We start from the raw sequence: 14164 nt of genomic DNA on the forward strand, positions 1-14164 counted from the left end.
TGCAATCTTTAAAACCCTTAATTATTGTCCAATGTCCTAGTCTAGTAATTGAACGATCCCACACGAAACAATCTTACCGCTCGGATTGTGTCAATTAAATTATATTAGTTACGAGGCCTACTAACTATCCTAGCGACATCCTGATTTTGAAACCATATTTCTGGGGTAATAACCCGTCGCCAACAAATGATTCTATATGATCAAATACAGTGAATTCTTGATGTTTGTCACTAATAGGCGGAAAACATTTTGTCAAAAGAAAATACTTCTTAATTTTCTTAGTTCACCCTTAAGATGATTATTTTAAAATAATAATTTACAATTTTTACAGATGAACTGTGTTGGAATGCTTCAAAATGTACTATTTCAAAATGCCGGTTTCGAACTTCCTTGAACGTGGCAGGTAAACTTTTACTTTTCTGGTAATTTAATGTTTAATCCTCCCGGTGGAACGAAAATGGCGGAAAAGTAATTTCATTTAAGAGCCACGAACGTTGAATTAAAGTTGAAATATCTCACGGAATATTAACATTTTCGACATAGCATTCTAACCCTTTTTCGTTCAAAATGGCGGGAGAAGTAAATTGATATAAAAAAGTAATTCGTAAGGTTTCATTTTAGAAAACAAGTGCAATTGTACTTTGCAGATGCAGCGACGTGCTCCTTCAAAAACTCGCAGTACGCGATGATAGAACTCGTTGAACAATGCAGAATTTTCCACTACAATTTTTTCCTACCTGGAAAAGGAACTATGGTCCGGTTACTAGATCCATCCTGAACAGCTTTAAAATTCAAAAACAAAAACGCGTATCGTTGATTAGCATTTTTCTGAATTCATATGTTTGTTCCGGGTGATAATGGAAATCTGACACACACAGCCGGGCGTCGGATACACGTGCCCGTCATCGCCGCGACATTTCCGAGAACGTTAAAAATTAATTGTTTCCGACGCCGCGCCTGCGAACAAATTCAATTTAGCGTATGTTTGACGAGCAGTGCGGTTTCGTCCGCAAACCGGGATAAATGAGCGGTTCGCAGAGCAGAACTTTAATGGCAAAGTTCGCTCCGGTTTCAACGCTCCATGACATCCGGAGATATTAAGCTACGTCCACAGTGAAGCAACCTCGAGCGACCTTTTGCCGCCCCTTGTTGCCCTCTCTGTCTTTTATACGGTGAACATTTTATACGGTTTTCAAGATAAATCGATTAAATGTTCCCCGTTGTTGCTTCAGTACAGACATAGGGACCCAATTATTGTGGAGGTACCAATTACTGTGCCTGTATTAATTATACTGATTTCTAAAGCATAATGAACATTAAAAAAGAGATAATAAATTTTTTCATTGAAATCAGTTAACAAGTCAAGATATCAAGACTAATCAATTAATATACGCACAGTAGTTGGGTCCTCTACTCTATACAGTCAGTGTCATAATTGATAGCACACGCTTCAAATTAGCATAACTTTTTTATACATAAACAAGACCAACATCAGTTTTTCTGCCAAGTTGGATTAGTTCACTAGGTGACACGAGATGAAAATTTTGGCAAAATTTCGTTTAGTCGGAATTACGAGAAAAGTAGTGAAAGTTGCTGTTCACAACCAGTGTCGCTAGGTCGAGAAAAATCGAGGGGAATACGATGTACCCCCTCTCTGATGACCGGAGTACGGTCACGTCACGTGACCAGCCTACGGTCTTAGTGGGGGACGTTGAAGTGTGCTCACGGTGGTGGAATGGGATAGTGGAAGGGGAAAAGGAGGAGGGGAAACAGATACCCAAATGGGTATCACTTGGCGACACTGTATACAACTTTCTTTATGCGGGCTGGTAACGAAAATTTAAATAATGTGTTTCGTATTCCACCGAAATTGATTAATTGCCGAAGCGAGTAATGTTTTATTAATCACATACTTACAAAAAAAAAAACAACTTGAAAAACAAATGTATCTACGATATTAGGTATTTCGTCGGCTAAAGCGAGTTACATGGTTAATTTACAAAGATCCGTTACTTTCCCGAAAGTGCACTCCAAACAATCGTCAAAAGTATAGTACGACATCATGGAGATGGTGTTGTTGCAACTTTTGTGGCATCGCAGTTCTCCTCGTGCATGCACGTTGGGATCGGTGGGACTTCGCACTTGCATTTTACACAAACCGAATCAGGAGTGTTCCCTTCGTTCAGTGTGTCGCCAATGTGCATCGTCAGGTTACCGAGTTTACACACTTTACTATCATCTGAAACACGTAAGAAGAGAGAGACATTTTATATTCGCTTATTTGCTAGTTTGATCGAGAATCCAGTCGACTCCCTTTCGAGTTATAACATCTCGATGATTTCTACGTAGTGTTCGTGAAATTGTAGGAGAGGCTCTCGCAGATTGGAATGTGTTTTGAAGTTCGAAACAGTTCCAAATTCGAGCTTGTAAATACCAGATTCCAATTTGATAAGTACCTTTTGCAAAGTGTCAAGATATTACGCGTGAATACCGTTAACAGCGTGATTCTACACCGGAGGATCGGCGAAGACCTGTTAAAAAAATCTGGTGCAAGACTGACCTTCATCGACTTTATCAAGGCCAAATTTTTTTGTGATTGCATCGCGTTTCTCTAGAACGGTTTAATTTTTACCCATAGTTCCTTCGAGAAGTTTGTTCCCCTCGATGAGTAGAACACGATACATTCATAAAGAATTGTGATCTTGAAAAAGATGGGCAAGGTCAATTTTGCATCAAAGTTTTTTAATTTTATAATTTGTTGACACCCTGTACATGGCTCAGCAAGTCCGAATTTCCGTCATAATTTGACTATGCGATGCATATTAACGGTGACATAATATGTACAGTAAGATTTCGTTCAAGCATGCTAATTATTAATAGCAGCAGATTAATGAAATTACATGGAACAAAACTAGAACAAGAATTTCAATATCAAATCAAATTGTTGATCGAAAAGGTAACCGAATGTCGAACAAATGCTTTCGTGCTAATTAGGTACATTGTTGACAAGAAACGTACCTGTCACTGATTCAGATTTACCATCGTGACCGTGAACAACGACATCATTGTCACTCGCTGTAACAATACGAACATTCGATTAGAAGTGATATCTGCGCACCATCCTGTTGATAACGTTAAAAAACTTACCGCATCTAGATTCGGTAGTGCAACCAATATGCACGAATTCAGTACGATCATAGACGGGCGCGCATTTATTGTGTATTTGCATGGGGTCGTTGAACCGAGCATCGCAAAATTGGCGATTTGGCATCTTGCAGAAGGGTTCTACGTTTTCACCTGATCGCGGGATTCAACATAAATGTTCGCGCGTTAGAACGCTAAATCTATTCGATACTGTTGCGTTACAGATTCAAAATAATATACCTGTGTACCCTGGCAAGCAGACGCAGTCAAGTTGCGGATTAGAATGTGGTGTGAAGAAATCCCCATCGTTATAAACGTGGCCGTCTACTTCGCAAGTCGCTTTCACTTCACCCTCCTCCACTGAACATTTAATTCAATTTAATTGCTTTAACACACTTAACAACCCTTTAAATAAAATCGATGTCGTTTTTTGAACGAAATTGATCGAATTAAGCATACTCACAGCATACCCGCGTTGTCGAACAACAGGTGTCTAACGACCGTCTGATGTAACAATTTTTTTCCGTGGGTTCTTCCGGGCATTCAGTGCCCTTAGAGTAATGGAAGTAGGCCGCTCTATCGATAAATTAGAATAACGCATTACACCGTTATCGAAATAAAATAGCTGAACTGTGGATGTAATGCATTTAGAACAATACTGAGTAGCTGTAACGGGATGCAGTGGAAAGAAGTGAAAATTCACCCATTTATTGTTTCTACATACTGTAACACGATCGATGGCTGTTGTTTGGCGTGGTAAGTTCTGTGCTGAGCACAGATGTACGCGGCCCAGCGTCGCCAGTTGAGGGGAGGGAGCAAGAATCGAGGGGAAAATGTTAGCCTCCCTCCGCCATTACAAGGGTATGCGCGACAGAGAATAGCGCGGTAGGAGGGGAAGCTAGAGTGGGGATACAAGTCTTGATCTGACAACGCTACCTCAAATGCTTGTTTCCCCCACCAACATTTCTTTCGTGCAGCGCGCACCTTCGTCGCGCTGCCAGGATAGTCACGTGTCTTCGTTGCTCCACCTTAGGTAACCATACGTATCTTCGTAGCTCCTCGCATCATGCGAAGCACGTGTTTTTTCCGTATCAACGGCGCTTACTGGAAGGGGACAGTGGCGCTACGGTGGGGACTGTTTCCCCTCAACTGAGGCAAATGTGGCCGGCACTGGCGTATTTCATTAAAATGAGACGCTACGAATGAAACGTAATTTGTTGATTTAAAGTGAAGAGCAAAAATGGGTGAATCCTTTACTAGGATCTTTCATGCGATTAATTCCGTGGAGCGTGTGCGGATTAGGGGAATACTGCCCGCGACAGCTACAGGCATTCTTTATTATGAATTTATGATTAAAACTGTTTCTTTCGATTTACTGAAATTAAGGAAAGAAGGCCGTTCTTAAGTAGCCTCTATATTGCATAAAGGTCCGCAGTCTGAAAGTGGCTAACAAATACGGTTATTGATATTCTCTGTGAAACGACTTGGAATTACTATCGCACAGTACTCACCCTCCATCTTCCCCTCCCGTACACACAGGGCCGTTATCGCAAGGTAACGCGTCCTCGTCCCTCAGCTTCTCGCCGATACTATATTCGTGGCCATTTACGTAACACTTGTCCTTGGACATTTTTTCCAAATGGCTACAATCGTACGCCTCTGCGCAACAATCGTCGGGATTCTTGTATATCGGCTTGCATTGGATGTTGTTGTAATGCCCCAGAGGGCCCGGGCACTTCGACTTGTCGCAGACTTCTTTGGAAAGAAAATCGATCAGTAATAATCGGTGATCAATCGAACGGTTTTCACTCGTCGAGGGATCGGTGTCTCACCTTCAGAAGCGCAGCTTGCGACGAGAAGCGCCAGTAAGACGCATCTCGATAGAAACGCACGAGAGTCGCTGTACGCAGTCATTGTCGAAGAGAACGCATACAAATCGGCGGTCTCTAGATCGTGTCGCATCTTTTATAACTTGAATCGCCGCCGTCAATGCCGGGTATCGCATGGAGGGGAGGGGTGGGGTCTTCTATGTCAAGGTCCTGGTAATTGCTATGCTGCTTTATCAATTTGTACGAGCCACGTGCAAAGTATGGACTGTACCAAAATTACGTGTAAAGGATCGGTCTTCGAAAAATTACGTGCAAGTTTGTCCTTGACCGGGTTTTTCAAGGTCAAATTTTTTATTTGTGCACCGTAACCAAAAGTATACATATTCTCGAAGAAGTCAAGAGTCCTGAGGCAACCGTTCTCTTGAAGAACTGAAAGTTCCGTAAATTAATTTCGATTGATTCTGTTCATCTTTCTCACACTGGAGTCTGTTCAAGATCGTCTCTGTGCAGGCAGTGCTCTAGATAACCTTTCGCTTAAAACTTTTAACAAATATCGTAGTGTGACCTGATTTAATTGGAAGCTACAAGAACTAGAATGTGACCCTACGTCACATTATGAACATTATATACAGATTATAAACAGATCACCCTATTCATTTTGGGGGTATATAAACCCTTGCATTTTCACTTTTTTTTGGTCACTAATTGTCCAGTAACGTGTAGAGTCAAGTCGCACAGAGGAAAATATGACCGATTTGGACGTACAAAATTCTGATCGCTACCAATAATAGATAATTCTCTGTTACATGTATTTTATACACATTATGTAAGTATAAAGAATGCTAGTAGAGTCCCGTAAGTTTATTGAAACATTTTTTTTAAACAGTGCAAAAAAAACATAGGAATGAGAAATTTGTGTGAAATTCCGTTTTTTTACATAAGTATTATTTTCAGAAATAAAATTTACAATAAAAACGCAAACAAAATAATATTTACATCTCTAAGCATTATATTAACTAATAAAACAAAACATTACTAAAGCTTATAATTATTATATTATTACTAATAATTAAAAAAGATTCCGATGAAATTTGCAACATGTCCATTAGTTACCGTGACGTACAAAATGCGTTATTTACATTATCGCTCTTGAAAGAAATCGCAATTTCTGCAACAATTTGTTTACACGTTGTCTAGTACACTAGTCTCTGTATAATTTAAACATTTCCAGAAAATTTGTTTCTTTCTATTTTCCTAATGCTTCTGGAGACGGCTTCTGAACGTCCTGTATCTCGATGCTATTTTTCATACTACTACTGTCAGCCTTTGCCACGCTTACCAATAATTATTTCGAGAAGTAAAATTATTGTATTCAACTTCTACGAACGATGTGTTTACGTAGGAAATAGTATGAAATGCCTACTCCATGTTTGACTTTTTGACTTCTGCACTCCTAAATCGGCCGTTTTCCCCACTCCGCGTCGAGTCTCATTCGTAAAACTCCGTTCCAATGAAACCGGGCTAAAGTTCCCATTCGTATCAACAGACCCGATAGTCCAGTAATAGTTCTATATCAGTATTCAGTAACTGCTCTTAGACCCCGCATTGCTAATGCGTCAACACCCGGCATCTTAGATAAAACTACCTTTTACTATACATTCAATTGCGACATGGGCACTTGTAAAACACATTTTAATCGGAATATGTATGATTCCACATCAGGTTCGTCTGTGAGTCATTAAACCTCCCAGCGCAACGACCCCAATTTCGTATTGGGTTCGTCTGCGTTTGACTCCATTGCTAGCAGCTCTCTGATTCCGCATCAGTTTCGTCCGCGTACCTAACTAACAAATTGAAACCTCACGCTCGCAGCCCTGGCGTGTAACATTGGTATAAACGTGGTAATTAGGTCCCTTAACCTATACAGTCGGTCTCATAATTGATAGCACACGCTTCAAGTTAGAATATATTTTTTACAAATACACCAGGCCAACTTCTGTTTTTCTCCCTAGCTGGATTAGTTTACTAGGTGACACAAGATGAAAATTTTGGCAAAATTTCGTTTAGTCGGAATTACGAGAAAAGTAGTGAAAGTTATTGTTCACAACCAGTGTCGCTAGGTCTAGGAATGGGATAATGGAGGTGGAAAAGGAGAAGAGAAAACAGATACCCAAATGGTTATCCCTTGGCGACACAGTCCACAACTTTCTTTATGCGGGCTGGTAACGAAAATTTAAATAATGTGTTTCGCAGACTCGTATAAGTGACATACATGATGAAAACTCCACCGAGATTGATCGCCGAAACGAGTAACATGTTTTATTAATCACATACGTCAAGAAGAACAAATTGAACAATAAATGTACCTACAATATCAGGTATTTCGTCGGCTAAACCGCGTTAATGGTTAAATTACAAAGATCCGTTCGTTTTCCGAAAGTGCACTCCAAGCAATCGTCAAAACTATAGTATGACACCAGTGAAAGGTGTTGTTACAATTTTCGTGGTATCGCAGACGTCCATGCGCATGCACGTTGGGATCGGTGGTACTTCGCACTTGCATTTTGTACAAACCGATTCGAAAGTGTTCCCTTCGTTCAGTGTGTCGCCAATGTGCATCGTCAGGTTACCGAATTGACACACTTTACTCTCATCTGCAACACGTAAGAAGAGAGAAACAGCTGATATCCGTTGCTATTTCAATGCACAATCAATCCATTAAATACACCGCAATGTCTACGTTTGCTCGAGAATCCAGTCGACTCCCTTTCGAGTTACAACACCTCGATGATTTCTACGTAGTGTTCGTGAAATTGTAGGAGAGGCTCTCGCAGATTGGAATGTGTTCCGAAGTTCGAAACAGTTCCAAGTTCGAGCTTGTAAATACCAGATTCCAATTCGATAAATATCTTGTACAGGGTGTCAAGAAATTACGCGTGAAAACCGTTAACAGCGTGATTCTACACCGTAGGATCGGCGAAGACCTGTTAAAAAAATCTGGTGTAAGATTGACCTTGACTGACTTTTTCAAGGTCAAATTTTTATTTGTGATTGTATCGTGTTCCTGTAGAACAGTTCATTTTTTACCCATGGTTCCTTCCAGAAGTTTGTTCCTCTCGTTGAGAAGAACAAGATACAATCATAAAAAAAATTTGACTTTGGAAAAGTCGGTCAAGGTCAATTTTGCACCAAACTTTTTTAATTTTATAATTTGTTGACACCCTGTACATAGCTCAGTCAGTTCGAATTTCCGGCATAATTGGACTATGCGATGCATATTGACGGTAGCATAATATGTACAGTAAGATTTCGTTTAAGCATGATAATTATTAATAGCAGCTGGGTGATTAAATCAAATGGAACAAAAGTAGAACGAGAATTTGAACATCAAATGAAATTGTCGATCGAAAAAATAACCGAATGTCGAACAAATGCTTTTTTGCTAGTCGGGTGAATTGTTGATAAAAAACGTACCTATTTCTGTCACAGATTTGCCATCGTGATTGTGAACAACGGAATCATTGTTGTCCGCTGTAAGAATACGAACATTCGATTAGGACCGTCATCTGCGAAGCTTCCGGTTGATGACGTTAAAATACCTACCGCATCTAGAAGCGTAACTGCAGTCCTTTTGCACATTTTGACCAGCATAAAAGACGGGCGCGCATTTTTCGTGTATTTCGTCGGCGTTGCGGAACAGAGGAGAGCAGTATCCGTGGTTTGGCTTCTTGCAGAATGGTTCAACGTTCTCACCTAATCGCGAGCATCGACATAAAAATTCGCGCGTTAGATATGGTTGCGCTATAGGTACGAAATAATATACCTTTGTATTCTGGCAAGCAGTGACAATTAAGATCCGGATCAGACTTTGGTGTGAAGCTTTCCCCGTCGTAATAAACGATGCCGTCTACCTCGCAAGTCGCTCTCTTCTCACCCTCCTTCACTGAACATTTAATCCAATTTAATTGCTTTCACGCGCTTAAGAGTCCATTAAAGAAAATCGATGTCGTTTCTTGAACGGAATTGATCGAATTAAGCTTACTCACAGCATACCGGCGTTGACGGACAACATTTGTCGAACGACTGTCTGATGTGACAATTTTCTTGCGGGGGAAAAAACGGACAATCGATCTGAGCGCAAACGAAGGTGGCCGCTCTATAGATAAATTAGAATAACGCATTACACCGTTGTCGAAATAAGATAGCTGCACTGCGGATTTAATGCATTTAGGACAATACTGAGTAGCTGTAACGCGAAGCAGTGGAAAGAAGTGAAAATTCACCCATTTATTATCCTTACATACTGTAAAACGATTAATGGCTCTCTGTAGGTGTGGTAAGTTCAGTCCTGAGCACAGTTGCAGTCGACCCATCGTCGCCAGTTGAGGGGAGGGAGCAAGAATCGAGGGGAAAACGTTACCCCCTCTCCGCCAGTACCGGGGTATGCGCGACAGAGAATATCGCGGTAGAAGGGGAAGCTAGAGTGGGGAGTCTTGATCTGGCAACGCTACCTCAAACGCTTGCTTCCCCCACCAACCTTTCTTTCTAGTCTCGTGACTTCGTTGCCCCACCATAGGCAACCAGACGTACCTTCGTAGCTTCACTCATCATGCGAAACGCGTCCTTTCGCCATGGCAACGGCGCTTACTGGAAGGGGACAGTGGCCGCTACAGTGGGGGACTGTTTCCCCTCAACTGAGGCAAATGTGCCCGGCACTGGCGTATTTTATTAACACTTTGACTGCCAAACTAGAAACATCAAAAATTCCGTATAATCAAAGTAATTTATTTAATGAAATAAAAATTGAAAAAAATTAAATGTACTATATTGAGTAGTCCTCCAACTTTCTTACGTTTTACTGATCCTAATCAAATTTGGTACAGTGAATATATTAACATAAAAACTCATTTTAAAACCTGGACAAATAATTCCGTCACCCACATATGGGTGACATGGCAGTCAACGTGTTCAAATGAGACGCTACGAATGAAACGTAATTTGTTGATTCAAAGTGTAGTGCAAAAATGGGTGAATTCTTCTACTAGGATCTTGTATGCGATTAATTCCGGGGAGCGTGCGCGGATTAGGGGAATACTGCTCGCGACAGCTACAGGAAATCTTTATTATGCGTTTATGATTAAAACTGTTTCTTTCGATTTACTGAAATGAATTAAGGCGTTCTAAAGTAGCCTTTATTTTGCGGAGAGGTCCGCAGTCCGAAAGAAGCTAGGAATTATAATTATTGACATTTATCGAGAAATTACTTGGAAACACTGTCCCACTATACTCACCGGCCTTCGTACCCTTCTCTACACGTACAGCCTATATCGCAAGGATTCGCGTCCTCGTCTTTCAGCTTCTCACCGATACTATATTCCCGGCCATTTATGTAACACTTGTTCTTGGACAATTTTTCCAAATGGCTACAATCGAACGCCTCGGCACAGCAATCTTCGGGATTTTTGTATATCGGCTTGCACTCGAGTTCCGTGTAGTACCTCAGAGGACCCGGGCACTTTGATTTGTCACAGATCTCTTTGGAAAGAAAATGATCGATAGATAATAATAATCGGTGATCAGCCCAACGGTTTTCACTCGTCGAGCGATCAGTGTCTCACCTCGAGCGGCGCAGCACGCGACGAGAAGCGCCAGTAGAACGCATCTCGATAGAAACGCACGACAGTCACTGTACGCAGTCATTGTCGAAGAGAACGCGTACAAATCGGCGGTTTCGCGATCTTGTCGCATCTTTTATAACTTGAATCGCCGCTGACCATGAGTAATACCGCAAGGAGAGGTGGGTATTCTTCTATGTCAAGGTCCTGGAAGTGGCTGTGTTGATTTATCAAATTGTACGAGCTACGTGCGAAGTACAGGCTGTACCAAAATTATATGTAAAGGATCAGTGTTTCAAAAATTACGTGCTTTGTCCTTGATCGGTTCTTTCAAGGTCAAATTTTTTATTGATGCATCGTAATCTACTCATCGGGACGATAAAAAATCTCGAAGAGACCATGGATCTCGGGACAACCGTTCTCTTAAAAAACAATTTTAAAGTTTCGTAAGCTAATTTATTCGACATGTCTACAAGGCGTCCCAAAATGATGTAAACGTGGCGGGAATGTTTCTACATGAAAAAATATATCGAAAATATAACGGAAATTTTTCTCATTCGACATCTCGTTTTCAAGACAATCGGTATTAAAAATTCGAGTTCACGTGCCTAGCGTTTTTTGAGAAATAAAATTAGTAGGTCATGAACAGACACGTCGGACGATTCCTATTCAAGAGCACGCTTGTTCGCTGAATTTTCTTTTATTCCATGTTTTCTCATGTAGAATCTTTCCCACCACGCTTACACCATTTTGGGACACCGTGTATACATATGGAATAAATTAGCTTACGAAACTTTAAAGTCGTTTTATATGAGAACGTTTGCCTTGAGACCCATGGTTACTTCGTGACTTTTTATCCACACGATGAGTAGATTACGATAGGACAATTAAAAAATTTAACCTTGAGAAAACCGGTCGACAATTTTGCACGCAATTTTTTAAACATATCTCCGCCGATCCAGAGGTACAGAATCCTTCACTGTTTACACATTATTTTGGCACGCCCTGTACATCTGTCGACGCGAATGCGGGAACAGTAAACTATGTATTCGTCGCTAATTAAACATGTACGGCGGAAATATTGCAGAAAAACAATTCGTAGAAAACATCTTTCCTCAAGGTTAATCGGTCAGACTTTTCCGTTGCAACGATACACAGGATGAACGAATAGAATTAAAAATAACAGGATTCTGGTTGATTTATGTACGATACTAATCAGCGGAAGGCGTTTAAATTAATCGAACATAATGCGCGGCGTATAAAACTGGAATTACTTTGCAGCAAAGATCGCCGAAAAATATAGAGAAAGTATTTTTTCTTTTTCATTGTTAACGTCACTGTTACGTTTCTAAAATCAAAAGGAATTGTGAAGAAAGAAACCATATTTCCGGCAATTTTTAACCAATCAGGGCCCACGCCCGATTCTTATTCCGTCCACGTATGGTGTCACTACCATAATCTGTTGATGATTCAGATTTTTTTATATCTCTCCGTAACTGTTTTTCGTTCTACACAGAAAAGATGACACAACGTCCACTTGTCTTTTAAGCATCCAGAATAGTTTTCGTCGATGTGGAAATATGAAAAATGGCTTAACTTCACTTTGGTAACCCAGAAATTTTTTACTTTTTACTATACAGTCTTGTACATCTTGACGAGAAAATGCCGAAAATCGAAGTTTTGAGGGGAGGAATTCACTGGTTCAAAAGTTATGCGTGTTTAAAGTTGAACGGTCGAAGGACACTGATTTACACCAAAAATGTAAAGGTATTTCAAAGGTCTGGTGATTCGACGTATAAAAAGATTTAATCACAATCTCAAAAAGACTACGCTTTTGAACAGTCAGATGCTCCCTTTATGCCGCAAAAATATGCAGACAACCTCTTGAATAGAAGGGTGCTTGAATTACACGGAAATTCGTGGAATACGATAAAAAAAAATATGCAACTCCCGAATGACACGTTATTTCAGTTGCACGATTTTTAAAGTCCCCTTTCATCGATTCCATAGAGATGTTACAAATAATAAAAAAAATATAAAACATCTCGAAAAAACGTACGAAAATGACAAATTGAAAATTACAGTATTATTTTTACTAGAAGATTTTCACGTTGTTCATACAACAAAACATTGTTTAATTTGCTTTCTTTAGAAATGTTGTTAAGCTCGTCAATGATAATGAGTTATTGTTTAATATCGTTAATTTGTTATGGGACTTTCATCAACATATTTGTGACATTTTTCTGATTAAAATGAGACCAAACACGACGCAATTTGAATTGTATTTATTTGTTTAATTCACGATGTAGTAGGAATCTCTATTAGCTGAATCGACATCTGACTTCCCCATTGCCTGAATACGTAGTTCGCATCTGAACAGTTCAACCTAAAGGACATATTACAATACATAGTAGCTATATAATTGTTTGATTACTCAAACAACACACGTTTCACTGAAAATTCGGATAATGGAGGTTCTACTTTATCGTGGATTAAACAAAGAAATGCGATCCAAATTGTGCCGTGCTTGGTATCGTTTTAATCGGGAAAGTGTCAAGAATATATTGGTACGAGTTTCATAAGGAAATAATTATAAATAAAAAAAATTCTGATAATAGAGGCTCCACTATATCGTGGATTAAATATGGAAATGAGATCCAAATTGTATCGTGCTTGGTATCGTTTTAATCGGGAAAGTGTCAGGAATAGATTGGTACGAGTTTTATAAGGAAATAATGAGAAACAAAAAAGTTCGGATAATAGAGGCTCCACGATATCGTGGATTAAACAACGAAATACGAAACAAATTGTATCGTGCTTGACATCGTTTTAATCGGGAAAGTTTCAGGAATATGTTGGTATTAGTTTCATAAAAGAATAATTAGAAACCAAAAAGTTCCGTCACAAAATAAGTAGTGCCTCACCGACACGCTAGCGTTGATGTTTCGTTTACTCGCTATTTATTTTGCTAGCGACAGGAAATCAATGAACAGCGCCTGTACATGATATAAGTGACATTTTCGACTCGTAATTTGTACACATGTCGAGGCATTACTGTACTCTGATGCCTAGCATTCATTTCCAAAGTTGGCCAGCTCGTTTCGCCTCATCTTGAGATTTGAACGCAGCATGCAAAGAGATCGTTATCGCCGAGATTTAATGGTGCAATCGTCACTAAATTTTCGTTTCGTTGTTCTTTCTTCGTCTACTCCGCACCTGGTGGCGTGAAGAAGGATCTGGAGAATGGTCGCGCGGAACGGCATAAAATTTGCATAAGCGGACGCGTTACACAACGAACACGAACGGGGATGAAAAACGCGACGGGAACCCCCGTGATGTCTACATTATGGTCACCCGCTAAATAATTCCATTCCCACCCGCCATTGTGTGATTGATGAGGTCGCTTAATCGGGTTTTCTTCTCCCAACAAAACAGCAGGGCCAGTTGGATAATGACAATAATATTATGCTGTTAATTTATTACGCGATTTATACAAACAAAAAGCGCATGATACGGGCCATTGCACGCGTAACGATCGCCCTTTAATGCGCGCCCGTTCTTGAATATTTAATGGAA

General features: G+C 40.1%; 2 protein-coding genes across 3 annotated transcripts; both read right to left on the reverse strand.

Annotated features, from left to right (window-relative positions):
- Positions 1–1802: 1802 nt before the first annotated feature.
- LOC143354094 (uncharacterized) lies at positions 1803–5131 on the reverse strand. 2 transcript variants are annotated; one of them, XM_076787842.1, is made up of 7 exons: positions 4977–5131; positions 4656–4899; positions 3608–3720; positions 3385–3504; positions 3148–3297; positions 3019–3075; positions 1803–2239 (listed from the first exon to the last, which is right to left on the reverse strand). In XM_076787842.1, exons 1-7 carry the CDS (start codon positions 5104–5106, stop codon positions 2061–2063), a joined length of 993 nt encoding a protein of 330 aa, XP_076643957.1. In that variant the 5' UTR covers positions 5107–5131; the 3' UTR covers positions 1803–2060. The 2 variants fall into 2 exon arrangements, with proteins under 2 accessions (XP_076643957.1, XP_076643958.1); XM_076787843.1 differs by having other exon boundaries at positions 4656–4896; positions 4977–5121.
- A 2133-nt stretch (positions 5132–7264) lies between these two features.
- Positions 7265–10742, reverse strand: LOC143354093 (uncharacterized). Its single transcript, XM_076787840.1, has 7 exons — positions 10592–10742; positions 10265–10508; positions 9020–9129; positions 8797–8916; positions 8577–8726; positions 8448–8504; positions 7265–7627 (listed from the first exon to the last, which is right to left on the reverse strand). The coding sequence occupies exons 1-7, from the start codon at positions 10719–10721 to the stop codon at positions 7437–7439; spliced, it is 1002 nt and encodes a 333-aa protein (XP_076643955.1). The 5' UTR covers positions 10722–10742; the 3' UTR covers positions 7265–7436.
- Between the last annotated feature and the right edge of the window lie 3422 nt (positions 10743–14164).

The sequence above is a fragment of the Halictus rubicundus genome, chromosome 5 (genome assembly GCF_050948215.1).
Source record: "Halictus rubicundus isolate RS-2024b chromosome 5, iyHalRubi1_principal, whole genome shotgun sequence".
In the NCBI taxonomy this organism is placed as follows: Eukaryota; Metazoa; Arthropoda; class Insecta; order Hymenoptera; family Halictidae; genus Halictus; species Halictus rubicundus.

Coding starts and splice junctions, on each gene's coding strand:
- LOC143354094 (XM_076787842.1), bottom strand. CDS start 5,106: ATGCGACACGATCTAGAGACCGCCGATTTGTATGCGTTCTCTTCGACA. Junction 3,721..4,655: donor ACGGGAGGGGAAGATGGAGG/GTGAGTACTGTG, acceptor ATTTATCGATAG/AGCGGCCTACTTCCATTACT. Junction 3,298..3,384: donor CTGCTTGCCAGGGTACACAG/GTATATTATTTT, acceptor TCCCGCGATCAG/GTGAAAACGTAGAACCCTTC.
- LOC143354093 (XM_076787840.1), bottom strand. CDS start 10,721: ATGCGACAAGATCGCGAAACCGCCGATTTGTACGCGTTCTCTTCGACA. Junction 10,509..10,591: donor CGCGTGCTGCGCCGCTCGAG/GTGAGACACTGA, acceptor TTCTTTCCAAAG/AGATCTGTGACAAATCAAAG. Junction 9,130..10,264: donor AGAGAAGGGTACGAAGGCCG/GTGAGTATAGTG, acceptor ATTTATCTATAG/AGCGGCCACCTTCGTTTGCG.